The 22,116-nt window shown below is 40.1% G+C and overlaps 1 protein-coding gene across 1 annotated transcript in view; it reads left to right on the top strand.

Moving 5' to 3' along the window:
• DYTN (dystrotelin) overlaps positions 1 to 22,116 on the top strand; it is a 68,422-nt gene that overhangs the window by 1,490 nt on the left and 44,816 nt on the right. Inside the window, exons 2-8 of the mRNA XM_005574063.5 lie at positions 4,921 to 4,995; positions 7,989 to 8,190; positions 9,596 to 9,681; positions 10,566 to 10,666; positions 15,586 to 15,657; positions 15,912 to 16,075; positions 20,866 to 20,977. Of these exons, the coding sequence (XP_005574120.3) occupies positions 4,921 to 4,995; positions 7,989 to 8,190; positions 9,596 to 9,681; positions 10,566 to 10,666; positions 15,586 to 15,657; positions 15,912 to 16,075; positions 20,866 to 20,977 (812 nt within the window). The remainder of the gene's footprint in view (positions 1 to 4,920; positions 4,996 to 7,988; positions 8,191 to 9,595; positions 9,682 to 10,565; positions 10,667 to 15,585; positions 15,658 to 15,911; positions 16,076 to 20,865; positions 20,978 to 22,116) is intronic.

Raw genomic sequence — 22,116 nt, 5'->3', positions numbered from 1 at the left:
CTGGCCAGTTTCCAGAGGAAAGAAATGTTGGGTATTACACTGTTGTAAATTATTTCCACCCTATTATGCCTACTCTCAATTTGTTTTTTTTCTGCAGACATAGGACAGAGGAGTTTCTGACATCTCCCATTCTCTAACATTGTTGTCTTATTTGAAAACTAAGCATTTTTAAAGCCTAAGGAAATGGTGAATAACAAAAGATTTAGAGCAAAAAAAATTTTTTTTTTTTTTTAATATGTTTGCACCTCTTGAAAAAGAAAGGAAAACATGTAGAGGGATTTTAAACCACCTCTCTTGTTTGGGCGACAATGTTTAGGCACAGCCCGCTTCACCTGAGGTAGGGGTCTTTAATTCATGATCATACGCTGACTGTTGGATCAATATACGTTCAGAGAGAGGCCTGTGGCATGCTCTCACTACTTTGGGACGGCTCTGGCCTGGTTCAGCACTGTAATCCCCTTTGTGGCTCCGCACAGCGCCTGGCACTCAGTATCTTACGTGTAACAGCCAGGACTTTACCCCACAACACTCAAGGGCAAGACACATCATTTCCTAAATCAAAATCAAGTCACTGTACCTTGATATGAAATTTAGGCTGAGTTAAGTTTGGGAGGGAACTATCCCTGGGAGACAAACAGAAAGCTCTAAGGCTGCTACCTTGAACCTTGGTCAAGGCCCTGATTGAAGTCCACTGTGACCACCACTTGTGATGCTCTCTGCCTTTGGCTTTGTATTCCACTTGAAGACATGGGACTCCATGTCAAGACTGGACACAGAAGTCCTCGTCACGCCTGTGGCTGGCCTCCCTGGCTACACCATGCAGCCATCCCTCCACTCAGGGGTCTGCTAGGAAGGGCAGCCCTGGAGACACCTCCTAAACCCAATCTTAGTCAGACATTTCCCAACTTCTTGTCTAGGCATCAGGCTCTCTTCCACCTCCAGGAAAATTCCAGATTAATTCTTTCATGGGCCTGTCCATCTTTTCATATGAAGGCCTGAGTGGAGGTGACTTTAAGAGTGGCCCTTATGTGGTGGCTCATGCCTGTAATCCCAGCACTTTGGGAGGCGGAGGCTGGCAGATCACGAGGTCAGGAGATTGAGACCATCCTGGCGAACACGGTGAAACCCCATCTCTACTAAAAATACAAAAAAAAAAAAAAAAAAAAATTAGCTGGGCGTGGCAGTGTACACCTGTAGTCCCAACTACTCAGGAGGCTGAGGCACGAGAATGGCATGAACCCAGGAGGCGGAGCTTGCAGCAAGCTGAGATCGTGCCACTGCACTCCATCCTGGGCGACAAAGAGAGACTCCATCTCAAAAAAAAAAAAAAAAAAAAGAAAAAGAGTGGCCCTTAAACACAGAGACATTGTTAGATCTCCCAGAGGAGTGAAAACAGCTTAGACTTACAGGATGAACACAGAAACATTGCCTTTCCATTCTTTAAATTCTCCCCTTGCTGCAAGAACAAGACAAAAATGAATGTCACCACAAATTACCTTGCCACATATGTTTGAATCAAAGAAATACACCAAGCAGTTCCTTGTTTCATTTTTGCTCAGGGCCTGTTCCAAGGCTGGAGACCCACTGTGTCTGTCTTCTGTCTTACTCTCTTTCTTTGCCTGTCTGTCTCTCTCTCTCTCTGTCTCTCTCTCTCTCTTTCGGTTTATTTCTAGGCTGTGTTTCCAGTCACAAAACTCCCCAGCACACCCTGCTAACACCTTATTGCCTGAGTTTTATGTTAATAAGCTGACATTACACTTGAAAGTAGTTTCATTTTCCTCAGGACTTCTTCCTCTGGGCATCATAATTATACAAGTAAGTCTTGGCCTCAGAGCTTGCTTGTGTGTGAAATCCTTGCCTCAGAATGAGCGTTTCTGGGTGTAAACTCTAATTGGAATTGGTTATCACCGGAAATACTGGAGATGCACAGCTGCTTGGCAGTTCTTTCCAAAGTTTTTGACTGATTTCCTCTTTCACCCTTCACTATAACCGTGCAAATCTTCACTATTCCTCAAGTTTTCTACCCCACCACCTCCTCCTAACTCTTAAGTGTGTGAACATGCCCCCAACTTTACAAAGGAAACAGAAGCTCTCAGACATGGCCATTTCCCCAGCCCATCATCTCCTTTTATAAGTCCTTTCAGGGAATGAGAGATGGCTTCTTACCAAAGCTAATTCCTTCACCTGTGCGTTTTCCGCCCTCTCTCTACTGCAGCGATGGGAGCAGTTAGCAATACTTCAGCGATTGTGGCATTAAACTTACCTCAAAGAGGCTGTTACCTTATAAAGTTAATAACCCAATCAAGAGATCTACTGTGCAGCATGGTGACTATAGTTAATAACAATGTATTATATTGTTGAAAATTGCTAAGAGAATAGATTTTAAATAGTCTTACCACAAAAAATAAATATGTGACATAATATATATGTTAATTAGCTTGATGTAGCCATTCCACAAGATATACATATTTTGAAACATGCTGTGCATGATTAATATATACAATATTTATTTGTTAATTAAAACAAATGAAAGTAAATTAAATAACCAAAGGAAGGACTAGCTTTCCTGGGCTGGGACACTGTCACCAGGAAGCAATTTTTCTCCATCTCTAAGTTCATCTCTGCTCGCCCTTGTGTGTTGATTTCATTCTCAATGAAAATGAGAAAACAAGGCAAGCTGTGCTACAGTGCAACATGGAAAATGAACGAGGAGCCCAGGTAAGCCAACACCAGACCCACTTCCTAAAGGCTAACTTTCACATTTTTACACAACCTGACAAGAGAGTGATTGCTGCTCCAATCTACAATTCCAAATTCCAGTCCAGAAAAAAAAAAAGTCTGCTTCCCTGGTAACTGGAACCAAGAGTCCTTGAACCCAGATTCATTGGAACATTCCTCGCCTGACTTTGGTGTGTACCCACCTCTGGGGAGTGCGATGATGCTCTCACCAATGGGCTGGACCTGGGCCACGTGCCCCTGTGGAAGTGGGAGAGTTGCAGTTGACACTACTGGAATTTCATGGACTCAGATTAGGGGAGGTGGTTCACCTGGAGAAAGAAAAATGGATGCTGGGTGACTAGGGGAACACGTGCCCTCTGAGAAGGACTTTGCTACGTCGTATACTACCCGGATTCCCTACTTCCTGAGTCCTCAACCCCACTCTGTCTCTCCTGGCTCCTCCTCCCTGACCTATACGTACATTCTGGAATTTCTCCTGCCTTTGAAAACCAATTTCGATTTGATGTGTTGTTCTAGCTGTGGCTCTCTTGTCTTCCCTTCACATTATAAGATCTTGAAAAAGTTGTCTGGTTGTATGTTTTCTCCTCACCTTACACTCAGTGCTCAATCCTCTGCAATTGGATTTTGACCCCCATGACTCCACTGAAACCGCTGTCACAAAGACCTTCAATAATCAAACTAGTCATAAAAAGCAGAAGCAATAAATTCCCTTTATACCAGTAAGTTTCAAACTTACTGGTATACCAGTAGTTTTCAAACTTTCGTTTGCATCAGATTTACCCCCAGGGCCTGCTAAGACTCAGGTTGTCCCCTAGATTCTCTCCCCTAGATTCTGGTGTCAGAGACTTCGTAGATTTTTGTTAGAAATTGTTTTTCTCCCAAGTTCCCAGGCGATGCTGCTGCTGCTGCTGCTGCTGCTGGTCCAGGAACTGTACTTTAAGGTCCACTGGTTTATACCACAATAATCAGTTAGAACAGGCCATTTTAACTGCCTAAAACAAACTAAGCTATTAATGTGTATGATCTTATATAGCTTTATTGAATAACATTAAAGATAATATGACTAAATAGGGAGATCTCTATAGTTATTTTTTCTAGATATGAAGACTGATCATTTCAGTCAAGCAACAGAAAGCTCTGTTGTAATGTTGTTATCTCTTAAATTAAATAACAATCAAATTTGGAGCATTGGAAAAAATTTAAAATTGTGGGTCCTTAAGAAAGGTAACAGAAACAATTTAGGAAGTATATTGCCTATATTTTCTTATTTAAAATGTGCAAATACCCTTTGAGGAATGTACTGTAATTCCCATTCATCTGATGAAGAAACTGAAGACCCAAAGTAACTCATTTTAAGAAAAACGAAGGAACAGAACTAAGTATAGCTGGCTCCAGAGCTCTCTCCCCTCCTTTACACTGTGAAATGGGCAAACACACACTCAGTGCCTAGAAGGGCTCAGGAATGCTCGCTCTTGTTGTACTGCTATTGGTGGCGGTAACTCTCAAACGAAGGTATATTAATAATTCTTTTCTTATTATAAAAATAGCATATACTTTTTATAGAAAATTTAGGTAATACTGAGTAGAGAGAAAATAACCATGAACACTAACAATTCAAGCACTCAGAGATGTCCACTGTTAACAGTTTGGTGGATGGTACTAGAAGTTAAGCTCCACAAAGATGGCCATCTTTATCTGTCTAGTTGAATGCTCTATTTCAAGGGCCTAGAATCATGCCAGGGCCATATAGTAAGGGCTCAATAAATATTGGCTAAATGCATGAGTAGATGGATAGCTTTGGGGTCTTTTTCATTTATGCATAAATACATGTGTCCACGTATAACTAGAATCTATTTGCAAACTTAAATTTATATTTTACATGTAGTTTTTTTATCCTGTTTGTTTCAAAGGCCATTGACTTTTTATATAAAAAGTGGACAGATTGATGGAATATTCCCCACTTTTTGGTGGACTGAGAAGGTAAACTAGGTTCACCTATAGCCGTAGAATAATGTAAGTCTATTATTATTTGTTTACAGAAAGAAAAAAGAGCTCTAAACCTTAATTTCCTCACCTGCAAAATAAAGTAAGCTTATCTGATCTCTAGGATTTCCTTCCAGGATGTGGGATTTATATAATGAGACAGTACTTTATTCATAATATTTTATGTTTTCTTTACAGATGCTCTTAATAGTATTGAGAATTCCATTTACAGAACAGCCTTCAAATTACGATCAGTGCAAACTCTGTGCCAGTGTAAGTATAGGCTCTCCTGAAATATTTGAAATAATCTGAGCTTGATATGTGATGTAAAATTCATAGAGAAAACAAACACTTCCCCCATGCCATGGACTGCTGGATTCCGGAAGTCTGGATTTGTGCATTCAGCCCATTCGCAACAGAGAAGGTGGAGGGATGGGAAAACATCACGTGCTTGCAACCCATGTGTAGTTTTGCTGATGAGCGATAGAAAATGAATGTGGATGAGGATTTTTAATTTTTTAAATATTTTCTCCACTTGGCTTCTTCTAGAAAATGTTTTTGGTTTCCTTTTCAGGATACCAATATGGACACAAAATAAAATTACAAAAAAAAGGTAGTTTCAAATCTGTACTTTTAGATTTAAGCATAAAAATGTAAAATTCCATCTACCACATAAGATTTGCGTTTTCAGGTTGTACCTGTAATCTGTATATGAACATGCAAAAGTAGGTACAAATGAATAAATAACCCATGGACCGTGAATTTTAAAATTATCTCGAGAATTCCCTGAGAACTGTCCCTTTTGCATTAAATTTATATCTGTTTGAATGTATGGTTTTCTTTTCTTTTCTCATACTGTTATCTAGGCAAAATAAGGTAAAATGTAGTAAAAACATGTATCCTGTGAAAATTGTCCAAGGTGGAAAATAAACTGGGTCCAAGCTATGAAAAATCCCAGGCATTCAGCCTATCTAAAGTTATTGATTTCTCACTGCATGAAAGAAAAATCACTTCATGTAAAATGTTTTCTGAAATTTATCATATCAGACCTAAGTTACGTTATATATGTGACATTTCTACTGAAGGCTGACATTTTAAAATATTTTTCCTCCTGCCTAAAACGTTACATAGGGCAGTGGTTTTCAAATTGGGCTTCACAAAGTACATGTGAATGTGGCGTGGGGCACAAAAGAGTTAGCCAGGTGGGAAGAGGAGTTGCAAGCAAGGTGGGAAGATCTGGAGACCACATCCTCAACAGAAACAGCTCCATCCTTCTCTATTTTCTATACTGTGTTTCCTTGTGTGTGTGTATCTGTGTGTGTGTGTGTGTAAGTTGGGGGGGTCTCACTCTGTCACCCAGGCTGGAGTGCAGTGGCGAGATCTCAGTTCACTGCAACCTCTGCCTTCCAGGCTCAAGCCATCCTCCCACCTCAACCTCCCAAGTAGCTGGGACCACAGGCATGCGCTACCACACCCTGCTAATTTTTTGTATTTTTAGTAGTCATCTGTCTCTGGTCTTGAACTCCTGAGCTCAACTGATCTGCCCATGTTGGCCTCCCAAAGTGCTGGAATTATAGACATCAGCTACCGTGCCTGGCCTCATACCATGTTTCTGTATCAGGTTCCTTTGAAGAAGAAATTTTTGGTTTTAAAAACAGTTTTATGTAGATTACTGCTCTAGATAAAGAAACTCATAACTATTATTTATTATTCCAGGAACCAATAAAAGGCTAAAAATTTACCCCCAATTATGCTATTTTCCTGGAGAATTTCTCTCTCAGAGAAAGTTAGCAGCAATTGTTCACGTGTCCCCATCATGAATGCCTGAGTATGTACCACAGTGTAATTTGAGGATGCACAGTTTTCAACATTTTGTTATCTCTGGCATCAGAAACAGTGAATATAAATAATACTCATGGGAAATATTAACAATACACAAAATCAGTGGTTGAAAAATGTTACCTAGTAAAAAGATATCCAAACAAAAATTTAAAAACAGAAAATCCCAAACACCAAGATAAAGCATAACATGAGCTCCAAATAGGAAGATCTGGAGCACATCGCTGTATAAATCTTGTGGTGAGATTAATGGACACCACTATTATCTGGTTTGGTGTAATACAGAACTCTCAGCAGGAGTTGAAATCGGCCTGTGTTCAGAATGCCTGGCTCAGGAGACAGGTTTTAATGATAAAAGAGTTTACAGCCTTCAGCACCTGCAGCGGAGTTTTTATTTAAGTCACATTCTGAAACTTGCTCCTCTGTTCCTTAGACTCTCCCCTTAAAAGCAATATCAGAGAACAAATAAAAATTTTTATTATACTTGCTAGATTTCTTATCTGAGGTTGATTTACGAAGTAGAGAGAAACCCAGGGTTTTATGGTTTCACAGGCTGAAGCGTTTTAAGTGCCAGGAGCTCTTGGCGCTGTTGACATCCCCACCTCTCAGATGGCGCAAGTGGCTGTTTATTAATTTTATCTGTCATCCTCTCTCTGCAAGAAGCTATGGGGTTAGCTCTATTACATTCTTGTTTCTATTCATTGCCTTGTAAAAATTTTAGGAGAAGGTGGTTAAAAAATATTCAGTGTAAGAAATAAACCATTATTTTTGGTAAGCTGCTCTAGTTTTATTAAGTGCCTTCTCTAGATAATAATACTGATGGAACCAAGATTGTTAAAAGTGATATTACTGAGTTGCGGAATTCTCAGACTCTTTAGCCTAAAGATTTTTATAGAAGAGTAACTGCTCTTTTATAAAGATCACTGTTTTTTATTTAACTATGGCAATTGCTTTTTAACACACCATATTGCTTCTGAAGCTGGGCTGCAGACAAGAAAAACTATATTTGAACAGGAAAGGTAAATTTATTCAATCCACTTAATGAAGAGTATAAAAATGTTTTCCCCAACTTTTCATCACAGTGTCATAACTTTCTTGGAAAGCGTATTTTTCGTTTCTCACTTCCCTTTTTAACTTCTTTCTATAAAACAACATCCTTGAAACCGTACTGTAATAATGTTACAACTATGCTTTACTAAAATCTTTTTTTAGCACTTTTCCAAAATCAAATCAATTGGTAGAATAGTAACGCCTGAATTATGCACAAGGAATATATGTCCAAATAGTAGTCGTATTTCATTCCCCTTAAAAGAAAATAACAACCATAAGAAGTTCTTAATTATAAAACACTAAATGACATTTACTTCATTTGAAGCCTTTTGTTCCCATCAGAAAATAAGGCTCAATTCTTCATTTGCTTCCTACAGTGGACTTGATTGACAGCTCCCTGATTCAGCAGGTCCTACTGCATCCAAGTTTCTGGGAAGCTCGCAAGCGCTCCCTTTCTGTGCAGCAGCTTTCTCAGGCACTCCAAGAGCTGTTTCAGAAGGCCAGGGAGGAAAACCCAGGGCAGGTGCATCCCAGAGCTCCCGAACTCACTCTGAGCCTTCTCACGACAATGTGCAACAGGTAAGGGTGTGGACGTCGCGCTGTGACCTCAAAGGCAATGTTTAGCTGCCAGTGGTCATTTACCATTTGGTGCTGGCTGATATTTGCTTGAGGTTTGGTATATAAGAAGCCTTCTTTGTTTTTCACTAATTTATTCCTCAGGAGTAGAACAAAGGAGTAAATGCCCATCGGCTTTATGAATATAAATGACTCATGGATAGCAACAAGAGGGGGAGAATTCCACATTATTCTTTCCTTCATACAAATTCATTCCTACTCTAGAGAAGCATACACACCTTTTGCTAGAGCGTTTACACTTCTATACATACATGTGAGAAGCGACACTTGATTCTTGTTACTGCTAGCTTCTTTGCTCATTTCTTTGTAAACTATTATCAATTTTTTATTTAGCTAGAATAAGGATGAAAATACTGCGCATGGATGAGTAACTTATAAACCAGTGTAGACCATGTCAAAGGGCTGATTACATATACTCTGAAGTCAATAGTTCTGCTAGTGTGTGGTAGGGGTGAGTGTGTTTTGTGAGTGTAAGGTTTCAATTCCTCTGCCCCCTCCTCAATTTGGTTTACCTTATGTATCCTTGACTCAGTAGACTTCATCCTTTAGAATAAACTTTTCAAAAATCATAGTGAATTCAAAACATTTGGAAAATAGAGGAAAAAAGTAAAGAAGAAGAAATACATTATTACCCATCAGCCTGCCTCCCAGAAGCAAGCACCTTTTTAACCACTGGGCAAATTCCTTACGGTTATTTCCTTTTCTAGCTTTTTTTTTTTTTTTTTTAATTTTTTTAACTGCCAAAACAATATACATACACATTCTCAAGTTATTTTTTCATTTCAGCTTCCTTAAACATTAAGCTTTTGACTGTCATTTCTATTATCTGTGTGTGTCTCTAACAATTCCCCTGCCTTTGATTAATTGTTTAGTAGGTTTGTAAACTAGATAGCAAATGGGCAAGGATGATTAGGCTCTGAGTGAGGGCCTGTGAACTAGATTTTTTTTTTTTTTTTTTGCATAAATATTTGCTCCTTTGCCTGCCTTTTGGTCCTTCCTTGTCTCTGTTGCTTGGTTTCCAGGCAACTGAGGCCTGAGGAAGTGATACTACCTGCTCCATGAAGACAGGGTTTATCCCTGCATCCCTGGTGCCTGGTACGGTGCTTAGCACAGAGGAGGCATCCAATACATATTTTGGAGTGAATGCAGGAACAAATAAATGACTGGCGAAATACGTTAATTCCATGCTCTGTTCTGCTAAATTCTAGGTATAGGATAAGAGGCCACAAAAAGCTAGAACTTAGAGCACCATGTCAAAAATGCCTATTAATAGTTATAGTTTTTATCATCCATGACACCAAAGGTAACCCTGGCCCCCCATTCTTGTCTCTGTTTTGTCACCGTGCAGCACAGGAACAGGTTTTCTCCAGCTTATGCCTGCGGCCGCTGCCCTAATAACCCTCTCAGGAGACAGCCCTCTTACAAAATACCGAGGTAACATGCGGAGGACGGGTGTCCTAAAGTGCAGTGAACCCCAAATCCCCAACCTGGTATTCTGTATCCCCACCACAAGGCCTTCTTCTTCAGCATGTACTCAGCATGACTTGTGTGTTTATTGAAGAAAAATATTTACCATTTGAGGAATTTGGAATTTTTCAAAATTTACACTTCCTAATTACTTAGTTGTTCTTGATATTTATTTCTTTAGGGATTACCTAGACACCCGTAATCATTGTTGGTTTGAAGCCTGGGAGGATTCTCACGTTTCTGTTTACCAACCTCATGATCTTCATCCTAGATTCACTGAATGATCAAGAGGTTGAAATGTGAATGGATTTCCATTAGTTATCAAATTATGGCTATTACAAAATCGATAGTGACTGGGCACGGTGGCTTGTGCCTGTAATCCCAGCACTTTGGGAAGTCGAGGCAGGCGATCACCCGAGGTTGGGAGTTCGAGACCAGCCTGACCAACATGGAGAAACCCTGTCTCTACTAAAAATACAAAAAATTAGCCGGGCGTGGTGGCGCACGCCTGTAATCCCAGCTACTCTGGAGGCTGAGGCAAGAGAATCACTTGAACCCGGGAGGCGGAGGTTGCGGTGAGCTGAGATCGTGCCATTGCACTCTAACCTAGGCAACAGGATTGAAACTCCGTCTCAAAAACAAAACACACACACACACACACACACACACACACACACACACACACACACACAGTTTTGGAGGCCTTCAAAATAGTGAGCCAATAATCAAGAACATAACTTTCCCTTCTCTTTCCTTTCATAGCCACAAAGAGACTGCTACTTCAAAGCAAGTACTCTTCAAAGATACATTGCAAGTATTCAATTTAAAGATTTTTCCTCCTACATGTCTAGCTCTTTTTCAGCTCTACGCGGAAAATAGCAGGGGAGGTTATGATTCTGGGCCACGCATGACGCGAAGGGTTTTGAGAAAACTACTAACAGATCTACAGCAGGTAAATCCCTAATACTTAAGAACTGCACATTTGTTTCAGTTAACTAGCCACACTTATTATTAAAGAATCTGATGTCTCCAGTGTCAAGTCTATCTTTATATATATCTCCATGCACGCTCTCTCCTCCATAGCCATTGCTGTTACTTGAGTATAACTTAACTTATACTCATAAGGTTATGAGTAGAAGGTTATGAATTATACTCATACTCATGAGGCTAAAGCTAATGGGGTCTATAGATAAGAATTATTTGCATTGCTGTAAGTTTGCTACAAGTTAACTTTACTCTCTATAGAGTTGTAAAAGAGCCTCGCAAAGACAGTGATGTATCTCTCTATAGGTACAGAGAATCACCACTGAAAACATATCCAATAGTCTCTTTTGCTTATTCCAAAGTGTTTAATTTTTCCTTACGCTCCTATACCTTTTTCACTCCTACGTATTAAAACCTGTGCCTGACATGCACTAAATTCTCCATGCCCGACTTCTGCATTTCTATCTACCCACAAGGCCATTGCCTATCCTTTCACCCAACAGACACTACTTGTCTTTCAATATCACTCAATTATTTGTCACCTCCCTACTCAAAGCTTCTTTGACTTCCTATGCATAATTTTGTTGCAGCACTTGTCAAATTGTGGTAGATGCTTCCCCACTGGACTACTTCTTCATTTTTATATCTCCAGTGCCTTGAACAGTGCCTGATACTAAAAGACATCCAAAAAATGCTTAAAGAATGCGTAGATGGAGTGCCACGTCAAGTACTCAAAATTATTTCCATCATTTCTTGTGCTTTAGAAATGTGTAAATTTGATTTGGTTTTTATTCTTACTAGGCAAGGGAATTTAACCTCCTCAAAGATGTTTTTTAAATGTTGAAATGAAGTAAATTGGTGTAACCAAGCAAGAACTTCTGCAAAAGGATTAAACAGGCTCTGGATTGTCTTGCGTGTAGGTGCCGTTGTCCTGCTGTACCTTTCCCTTGTTTTGAAGGATATCTCCATTCTTCCAGCTCCTACAAAATCCCCACACTGGATGTTTTGGACTGTAACAACTTAGGAACTTTCTGTCATTTTTTTCCTCGGTAGGGACCAAGGATTCTGAACTGAGGATAGCCATGATAGGAGCAGGGAGGGATAAGGAGAAAGATAATAAAAATCTCTAGAACAGGGAGTATGGATTGGAAAAACCTATTCAAAATTATCTTTGCTTTGGTTTGGTTTTAATATTAAAATTTTGTGTTCATGATGATCACAATAATTAATATTTAACTTAAATTCCAAACATCATTTAAGATATTTATTTCTTAAATGGAGCAATGTTTTTTTTTTTTAAATTTGTAAGGTTAGAATATCAGGCATAGATACTTCCAGGCTGTCCTGGTAGTTGCAGCAGTCACATAGATCCCACCACCAAATGTTCTGCTGATTCTAAGGCATTTCTCAGGGAGCCATCATAAGTTGCAGGCTCACTTCCACCCATCCCATATCACAAGACTTGAGTTGATGGGGGCCTGATTTATGCAATCAGACTGGTGAGACTAGATAGGTGCTTAGAAGTGGATGTGATGAAAGGGGATGGACTGAGGGACATTTTCCTTCTAGAGAATTCTTTGTGCTCGCCTGACTACTTGGTCCAACAGGCTCTAAAAATCTGCCCTTGTCTCACGCTCAATTGAGGTCAACGAGCTGCTGAACTAGAAGCTCGCGCAGCACTCCACCCCTACCCACACCCCAGGCATTAGTATGCTCTTGAAAAGGTCTTAGGAAGGGAGAGAGTTGCACAGAAATTATCATCCCATTGACTGCTATTACAGACTCAGAAATGGATTCCCAGAGAAAATTCCAGGCCCCACCACATGATTCAAATCCTCCCCTAAGCATCGTAATTATCACTTCAAGTAGTGTCTGCCTATGCCGGTGTGCCATCTAGCCAGGTTTAATTCTTCCTAGAGCACCTGCAAGAAATTAGCCACTTGGGCCATTCATCCACAAAATCTTTATGCACATCTTTATAGGCAAAAATGTAGGTTGAAAACCCACTACAGAAGTGAATTTTCTTTGTACTTGTGTTAGAATCACAGAGCTGGTGAGAGTCATCCTATGTTATCCACCCACCTTATTTTACAAATGAAGTAAAACTCCTTTCCCAGAGCTCAAGGACATCAGAGGAGGGTGAATGTTGAATCAGCAACACAGTCTAAATAAGTGTTTCGGTTAGTTCATCAGCACTCCAAGCCGAAAGATGGGTAATGAGTTATGCTTTCAGACAAAGGCTAAATAACACAGGGAGTAGTTACTTACATTCAACTGGCGACAGGATTATTATCAATTTAAAGTACAAGCCATCTTGTCACTATTACGCAAATGTTTGTTGACTTCTGCCTGGCTAATTGTCAGCAAAGAGGTTCTGAGTGCCACTTTCCTGATTAGAAGAACGTTTATTCGAGTTGATGGACTCAGCAGGAGGGTCTCTGAGATTACTTCTGAGCTTGCGGGCAATGCCTGCTGACAGCCTGTGCTGTAGAAGACATCAGATGTGAAATTAGGACCCGTGACCAAATGGGAATAAATGGAGGTGACAGGTACATGTATCTGTGCATATAGATGATGTCAGAGCCAAGTCCCTGGCCATCTTGGCAGTCATAAAAGGTTCTTAGTGCCTTAATTGAACGCCTTATGGTGACTGTGGCTGAAAGGTGGAAACCACTGAGTGTGGTGGCACAGATTGAGCCGTTGAAATATATGTAAGGTCGGGCTGTGACAAAGCTTCATGGAAACTCCTCAAGAAAGAGTAAGAGTCCTGGAGTGAGACCCCAATTCTGCTGCTAACTTGCTTTTTTGACCTTCAGCAGAATATCAAATCTCAATTACTCTTTGCTTTATTTCTTGAAAACGATTTAATTGATAATCAGAAACTGTATATATTCAAGGTGTACAACATGATGTTTTGAGATAGATATACATTGCATAATGATTATCACAATCAAATTAATTAACCCATCTGTCACCACCATCATTACCATCTTGTGGGGGTGGGTTGTTTGAGGACACTTCAAACCTACTCTTGCATCAATTTTCTTTTTTTTTTTCTTTTTTTTTTTTTTTGAGGTAGAGTCTCACTCTGTCACCCAGGCTGGAGTGTAGTGGTGTGATCTCGGCTCACTGCAACCTCTGCCTCCCGGATTCAAGCAATTCTCCTGCCTCAGCCTCCCAAGTAGCTGGGATTACAGGATGTGCCACCATGCCCAGCTAATTTTTTTGTATTTTTAGTAGAGACGAGGTTTCACCATATTGGCCAGACTGGTCTCGAACTCCTGACCTTGTTTGTGATCCACCCACCTCAACCTCCCAAAGTGCTGGGATTACAGGCATGAGCCACCGCACCAGGCCTCAATTTTCAAGTAAACAATACTGTACTATCACTAGTAGCCATGCTGCAATTAGATCCCCAGAATTTATTCATCTTATAACTGAAAGTTTTTACGCTTTAATCAACATCTTCTCATTTATCCCTGTCCTCAGCCCCTGGCATATTCACTATTCTTCTGTTTCTATGAATTCAATGTTTTTAGATTCCACATGTGTGATTATGCAGTATTTGTCTTTCTGTGCCTGGCTTATTTCATTTCGCATATTGTCCTCTAGGTTCATTCATGTTGTCGCAAATGACACAATTCCCTTCTTTCCTAAGGCTGAGTACTATTCCGCTGTATATTACAGACCACATTTTTTATTCCATTCATCTGTCAATGGACACTGAAATGGTTCCAGAAATGTGGCTATTATGAAGAGTGCTACAGTGAACATGGGAGTGCAGGTGTCTCTTTGACAAACTGATTTCCTTTCCTTTCATCCCTTGCTTTCAACATAGGTAGTGATTGCCACCCTACCTCAGAAATGGGCATTTCTTAAAATGATATGATATGAAAGTGTTTGGAAAGGTTTTTCTCAAAGCCACTCTAGGCTTTTCCAAGGTAGTGAGTTATCTCAGTAGATTGTTTACAGTCAGTTACAGATTGAACTTCTTGATCTGCTCTTTCCTGCTGCTCTCTACTGCACTTGACTAGTCTTAAAAATATGTATATATACAATAGCAAAGACTCGGAACCAACCCGAATGCCCATCACTGATAGACTGGATAAAGAAAATGTGGCACATATACACCATGGAATACTATGCAGCCATAAAAACCAATGAGTTCATGTCCTTTGCAGGGACATGGATGAAGCTGGAAACCACCATTCTCAGCAAACTAACACAGGAACAGAAAACCAAACACTGCATGTTCTCACTCATAAGTGGTAGTTGAACAATTAGAACACATGGAGACAGGGAGGGAAACATCATACACTGGGGCCTGTCAAGGGGTGGGGCAAAGGGAAGGGAGAGCATTCGGACAAATACCTAACGCATGCGGGGCTTAAAACCTAGATGACGGGTTGACAGGTGCAGCAAACCACCATGGCACATGTATATCTATGTCACAAACCTGCACACTCTGCACATGTATCCCAGAACTTAAAGTAAAAAAAAAAAGTATATATATTTTAAAACTCTAAACTTTAAGACAGTATTATTGTTAACTTCATTTATTGGTGAACAAAGGCAAAGAAAGGTTAAAATAATTTGGAATAACGAGAAAATAAAACAGAAGGAAGCAGTTTATCACCCCATTGGCAGACTTCTTTCCCTTACCCTCCTCCCTCCTCTCCTTCCCACTTGCTTATTCATTGTCTTAACCCAAACGTTGCACAAAACCTATGCATTGCTTTGTTCTCTTGGATTGAGACAGTTCACCTGGTCTCAGATACCAAATACCTGTGACTGCATGGCTGTGGGCACCAGCTCTCAGCCCTGCTGCTCCTGGAGACGACATATTTCTCCACTTTCTAACAGCTAAGATGAGGTTGTCTCTTGCAGATCCCAACTGTCGTGGGAGAGAGTCGTGCTCTGTGCCCTGTGGAAAGTGCCACCCGCAGCTGTTTCCAAGGGGTGAGTGCCTTGCAAATGTCCCTGGAGTTGGGGACAGACATGGGGCATTGGGATAGTTTGCTGACTGATTTACATTACAGACCTATTATTACTCCAAACAGCATCTCAGATAACTGAATTTAGGAGGTAGTCTTGCCTCCAGCTTTTCCTATGATAAACTTCTTCAGCAGAGCTGACAGAATTGGAGTCAGAAAAGAAAATGAAAACATCAAGTCGTGCCTAGAAACACATCTTAGGGTGCTACTGTTTTTCAGGTGTTGAGCCCAGCAATCAAAGAAGAGAAATTCCTGTCTTGGGTCCAATCTGAGCCTCCCATCCTCCTGTGGCTCCCGACCTGCCACCGGTTATCAGCTGCTGAAAGAGTCACTCACCCTGCTCGGTGTACCATCTGCAGGACTTTCCCAATCGCGGGACTCAGGTACAGCCATCAGCAGCATTTCTCGGATTATCATTCTCCATACGGTTCTGCAGTTGGAGCTGCATCCCTGCAGATTCTTTTTGGGGTCCTCCTTACACATCTGAAATTCACATGCCTTTTTTGGCTCAATGATTTCCTGGCAGGAAGCATCCTGGTTGATAATAAATTGTCTTTTATCTTCTATAATGGATGAAATATTAAATTCTTCCACTGATGCATAATGTGACTAATAGACATTTTTCTTCCTCTAAGGGGAACACATTTTGTCTTTGTTTTGTTTTGTTTTAGAGACAGGGTCTCTGTCACGCAGGCTGGAGTGCACGGGCACTATCATAGCTCACTGCAGCTTCAAACTCCTAAGCCCAAGTCATCCTTGCAGCTCAGCCTCCTGGGTAGCTGGGAGTACAGGCACATGCCACCATGCCCAGCTAATTTTCTATTTTTTGTAGAGATGGGATCTTATTGTGTTACCCATGCTGGTCTCCGACTCCTGATCTTAAGTGATCCTCCTGCCTCAGCCTCCCAAAGCATTGGGTTTCAAGTGTGAGCCACTGCACCTGGCCTGTCTTTTGTTCCAAAGAAACCTTTTAAGTATTGAGCCATCCATCGTCATCATCATCCTAACAACACTACTTTTGTTAACTGTTAGACAAATGACAAGCTGAGCAGTTCACATGGGCCATTTCATTTAAAATGTGTTGTAAGCCAATACAAAGGGTTGTATTATTATCCCCAATTTGCAGAGAAGTTAAATAACCTACATGATTAGCAAGCTACAGAGGCTGGCAGCCTAAATCCAGAGTCCCTGCTTTGCAGTCATGATGCTCTGCTGCCTCCCTGTGCAGACAACTGCAAATGAGCCTCATGCTCACACAGATGATCAGCATTCATGAGAGCAGCTCAGGCCTGATCTTCTCTCCACCTGGAGCTAAAAGCAGATTAGAAAGCTAGATTTGGAGCTGGATGCAAATATTTCCATAGCTTTGAGGAGAACAGTCAAAACCCCATCCTAGAGAAAGAGTGTTATAGGTCTCCCATAAATAAAACCATAGGGAAGTTAAACTGGTTATCATTAAAGCTTGGGAGAAGAGAAAGAAACCACCAGGTGTAGGCCAGGCATGGAAGATGCCATTATTCACAATGAGTGAACAGGGGCTGGGAATGTGGGAAGACTAGAGCTCTGGGACATCAGGCAGCTAAATACAAGGCAAAACTGAGGGTGCTCGGAAGGAGAAGGGGACAAGAGGCCTCAGGCCTCAGCTCCTGCTCACTTTGTTCCTCTTCCTTTCCCATGCTTCTTGACCCTAGCTAACCCAGAACTGAAATATGCTCCCCATGGAGATAAACTAGGTCTGCTTGGTACACCAAAAAACTGGAGATCTGGTTTTAATTTTGCTGAGAAAATGAATTGGGTTTGCAGAGAATTTGCAGGACACAGTAAAACTTCATTCATGAAAATTCTGCAAGAAACTGAACTTTAGACAATAAAACATATAAATGAATAGGACTGTTGGAAACCAAGCAAGCAGGAACAAGGAAATCTTCATACTACAATGAAAAATAAATTATTTATATTGGACAATGGGGAAATCCGAATATGATTTACCATGTTATGAATATATTATAATCATTTAACCAATAAGCAAGTATTAGTTAAGGAGTTTCTGCCAGTCCTGCCCTAGGTCAAGTACAAGATTAACTTTGCAATTATATAAAACACAACTTTTACATCGACATATTTTTCAAAATTATTATATGTAACATAAAGCAGATACTATTTGTATTCTATAGATGATAAAATTTGAGTCTCAAAGAATTTGAGTGACTTACTTAAGTCGCCCCTAAAACTGGCAAAGGCAGAGGCCAAGATGTACTTCAAATATCTATTGAGAATGAGAACAGAATTTCTTTAAAATGCCTCCATGTAAACCATCTTTCCTCTTATACACCCAAGGCAATAAACAAATGTCCTATATACAAAAAGCTGGGAGACCTGGGCAAGGTATTTAACCTCTATGGACCTCAGTTTTGGGTTTTTTGTTTTTTGTTTTGTTTTGGTTTTAGTAAAATTCAGCAGGGTAGAACAAATTATGTCTGAGACTTCTTTAGCTCTAAACTTCTGATTCTATTAAAAATTGGCTGGATATATTATAATCTTAGCTTTAAACTTGTGTTTTGGGATCTCAAAAAACTCAACTAGTAGCTTCGGTTTTTTGGGAGATGAAGAAAGTCATGTTAGAGGAGAAGCACTTGCAGATGTGCAGGTAGCAGAAAGAGGACAAAGATTTGGCCTTCTAAAGAAAAAGAAGGTGCAAAGACCATAGAGTGGCCCTCATCCAAGATTTAAATTCCAGAAGGACATGTGACATTTTTGCTCTGTGATAGCCATGGAAGGTTGAAATGAAATTGGGGGAAAACCTGGATTCTATATTGGTAAAAACATCAACAACGGGCCAATCTCATTACCCCGACAATAACCATTCTCATACACCTGTAGGTAGTTGCAGAGCACAGAGGAACAAATTTAAGGATAGATCAGCTTATTATCCTAGATAAGCCAGTCATAGCCATCTAGTTAATGCTTGATAAAGCAGCCAGCATGGATGGCTCATCAAATAATCCTTATAACAATAGTTTATTATGTTGTACACTTCATTGAAAAAGTGAATGTCTTCCCATTAATGTATGTTAAACAACTTTTAAAGTTTTCTAAAAATTTTGCAAGTCCAGGAGGATAGGGTTTGCTAGCTCCATTTTTCCTTAGTTGAAGAAACTAAGTCATTTATCCAACTTCATTCAACTAACGTTCATTGAAAAACCTACCATGTACCAGGCATTCTCCTAAACTTAAGGGAACTTAAGTTTCCAATTCAACTATTAGAACTGCTATAAGTAGTAATGATGGTATGTGAATTCAAACTTAGGGCTCCTGCCTTGAGGAGTGGTGGTCTATTCTAGCGGTTAAAATGGCAGGCCATCAATTCAGATAGTAACCTGGGACTCAAAATCTTCTACTACTTACTAAGTAGTTGTGTAACTTTGTGCAAGTTACTTAAACTCTCTTTAATTCCATTTCCTCATCTGCAAAATGAGAGTAATTGTGAGAATACCTGAAAGAATTTCCATGGGAATTAACTGGGTCAACACATGTACACTGCCTGCACATAGAACGCGCACAAAAATGCTAGCTGCTATTATATCATCCCACACTATTTATTAATATCCTGCCATGGGACTCAGGGTTGGAAGTACAGCAGTGAACACAGGTAGCTGAGGGGTGATCTCAAGGTATTTACATTCTCTTGCTCTGCCTCTAAACGACTTTGATCAGACCATCAAACCTTCTGCCATCTGGCCTCAGAAGCTTTCCAAGGTTTTTTCTGCTGTTATTCAGGGCAATTAGCAGGTCTGATAGCTTCAATGCCCTCTAAACCCTTCTTACTCATCCCAGTCTTCATTGCCTTATTCCTCCTCTTCTTTCTACTTGGGATTTCCTTTGCTTTAATCTCCAGCCTAGCCTTCCATGTACAGCATGAGTCTCACTTTCCAGACCACACCAGCCCACAGGGCTCTCCCTCTGCCTCCCTGCTATAGCCCTCTTCTCCATGCCTCTCATTGGGCACTTAATCACACATTGCCTAATTCTGGAAGTTTCAACCTTCCATGTGAAAGTTTTGCCGCAAGATATGAAATTTAAGAGCACTGGAATCTTGTCATATTTCTTTTTTGTAACTTTTAAGATAGGGGTTGAAAACCCAGATGCTTCAAAGGCAAGGCAAGTGGTGTACATGAAGGAAATAGGACAGGTAGGGACTATGGCTAGCTCAGAACTGTATGTCCAGTCTAAAAGGAGTGGCTGTCACCTGGTTCTCACCAACTGTCACCATACGAGGACAGAGCTTTATACCACACACACTGCAGTTAGAGAAGAGAATTTACATATCAGGGGAAAAATGTATAGCTTCCTGTTACTTTATAGACAAACAACATGGTCCCACTCAAATATCCTTAAAAGTTACTAACTGATGATTGCTAGGTCTCACTAGCTCCCCACTAACACCACAATAGTTTCCTGAGTATTATGGGACACCCCTCCTAACCAGAGTGTGTCAAAACTCTCTCCTCTCCTTCTGACCACAAAGGCATTTAAGGTTGTCATTTCTCATCAAGAAAAAATCTCCAATGTTGATGGGTCCAGAAACTTGGGTGTGGTGAGGAATTCCCCTCCTCCACTTATATCTTTCCTATAGACAGACTCCTATAAAATGATAAGTGCTTATTTTTAAATCTGTTATCTATGGCTTAATTTTCCCCAACACCATGCAGGAATACAGGCCCAATATTATCATATCCTGCAAAAGTTTAAGGAAAGCCAAAATTTGATTTTATTGAAATCTATTTTTTAAACTTAGCTATTAAGTTCAAAGTATTTGAGTGCATTGTGCAGCTGCACAAACCATGGCTGCAGATTTAAGGGTTTATCCTAAAGGTTGTAGTGCACAGCACCCTGCATGTAGAAGGCACTTCGTATTTTGAGAAATAAATCAGACCTCTATACCATAGCGTATGCGGCATTAATATAATGCCATTTGAAAATACTTTAAAATGAAGATTTATTTGAGTAAATAAATGCATTAGAGTCATTTAATAATCCTATAGTTTGGGAGAAACTTTACACTGATCTGGTAGTTCAGACATCTTCTGTATATTTTGGGGTGCTCATTCTCCACCTGGATTTTTTTTTTCTCATCTACCAGTGATGTAAGCTGTGTTTCTATTTTAATTGGCAGATACCGCTGTCTGAAGTGTCTCAACTTCGACATCTGCCAGATGTGTTTCTTATCTGGTCTTCACAGCAAGTCCCATCAGAAGTCTCATCCTGTCATTGAGCACTGTGTTCAGGTAACATTTAATGTCACATACCAAACCATTAATCAATTCAGTATAAGCTATAGCTGTGAAAAAATCTTTCCCTCCAGTGAAACCACAGATTCTGCTCCTGTCATACATTACAATATTTAAGACTAAGCAAGTGGCAAACTCCACCTTGAATATCTCTCAATATAAGTATGCTTTCTTCACATTGTACATCTCAATGCAAGTTTTTGGGCACAAGAAAAGTCCAGAATTCAGTCTGAAGTAATTGATCAGATACTCTGGACTAGAAAATGTCAGTCAAGAGTTAGAGGGAGAAGCACTGGAAATGAGTACAGATGGAAAAGAGATGGGCTCTGATGTGGCAAAAATGATGCAGCAAGACTTCTAGTTACTAACATATTTTTGGAGAATTTTTCTTTTTTAACGTGTCTTTTCCTGAACCCTAAATTTCAAATATTTCTTTAGGAAAAAAGAAAGATTATTATCTCATTGTTGACTGAAAAAGTATAGAGCTAAAACTTCACAGCTGCCTTTCAAATTTTCTAAAATTATAAATACCTAGCAAGTGAATTCAGTTCTGGGTAAGAAGAGAAATAGCATAGTACATTTTAAGCAAAAAGCATTCTATTTTTTCCCAGAAAGAACATTTTCTTTTCATTACTAAATTCCACTGAGTAAGTTTCTTCACACAGATGGCAACCCCCTCAAATACCACAATAGCGAAGGATGTTGATTAATTAACTTTGCCAAGGATAGTTTTCCCTCCTTCTCTCCTTTACATGAATGGCCCACAAAGGTCAAGTGCCTGAATCTTGTCAAATAATTTCCAGTGAGCGTTTCCTTACCCAGGTCCTCAGGTTCACTGGCCTAGGATCTATCTTCTAGTGCTAAAAGTCTTGGATTTGTTGATGTTAGAGTGACACCATGTGGCCACTTTGTTATTATGCTTTAAGTTTCAAGTGCTGAAACCCTTAAAAATGAGACATCTCATCCCTTCTTTGCTTCCTTTTGGTAGAGGTTAACTTGGGGTGAATAAATGGATTTCGGGTGGCCTGTGAGTCCACTGAAATTGTAGACAGAATGGAATGTGTGAGTATTTCACTGGAGATAAACCCACGAGTTATTATCCAATTCTCAAAGGCATCCACAACCCTAAATGTGAG

Source organism: Macaca fascicularis, chromosome 12, assembly GCF_037993035.2.
Source record: "Macaca fascicularis isolate 582-1 chromosome 12, T2T-MFA8v1.1".
Taxonomy (NCBI): domain Eukaryota; kingdom Metazoa; phylum Chordata; class Mammalia; order Primates; family Cercopithecidae; genus Macaca; species Macaca fascicularis.
Note: the sequence above shows the minus strand (reverse complement) of the source record. Positions and strands in the feature narration are given on the sequence as shown.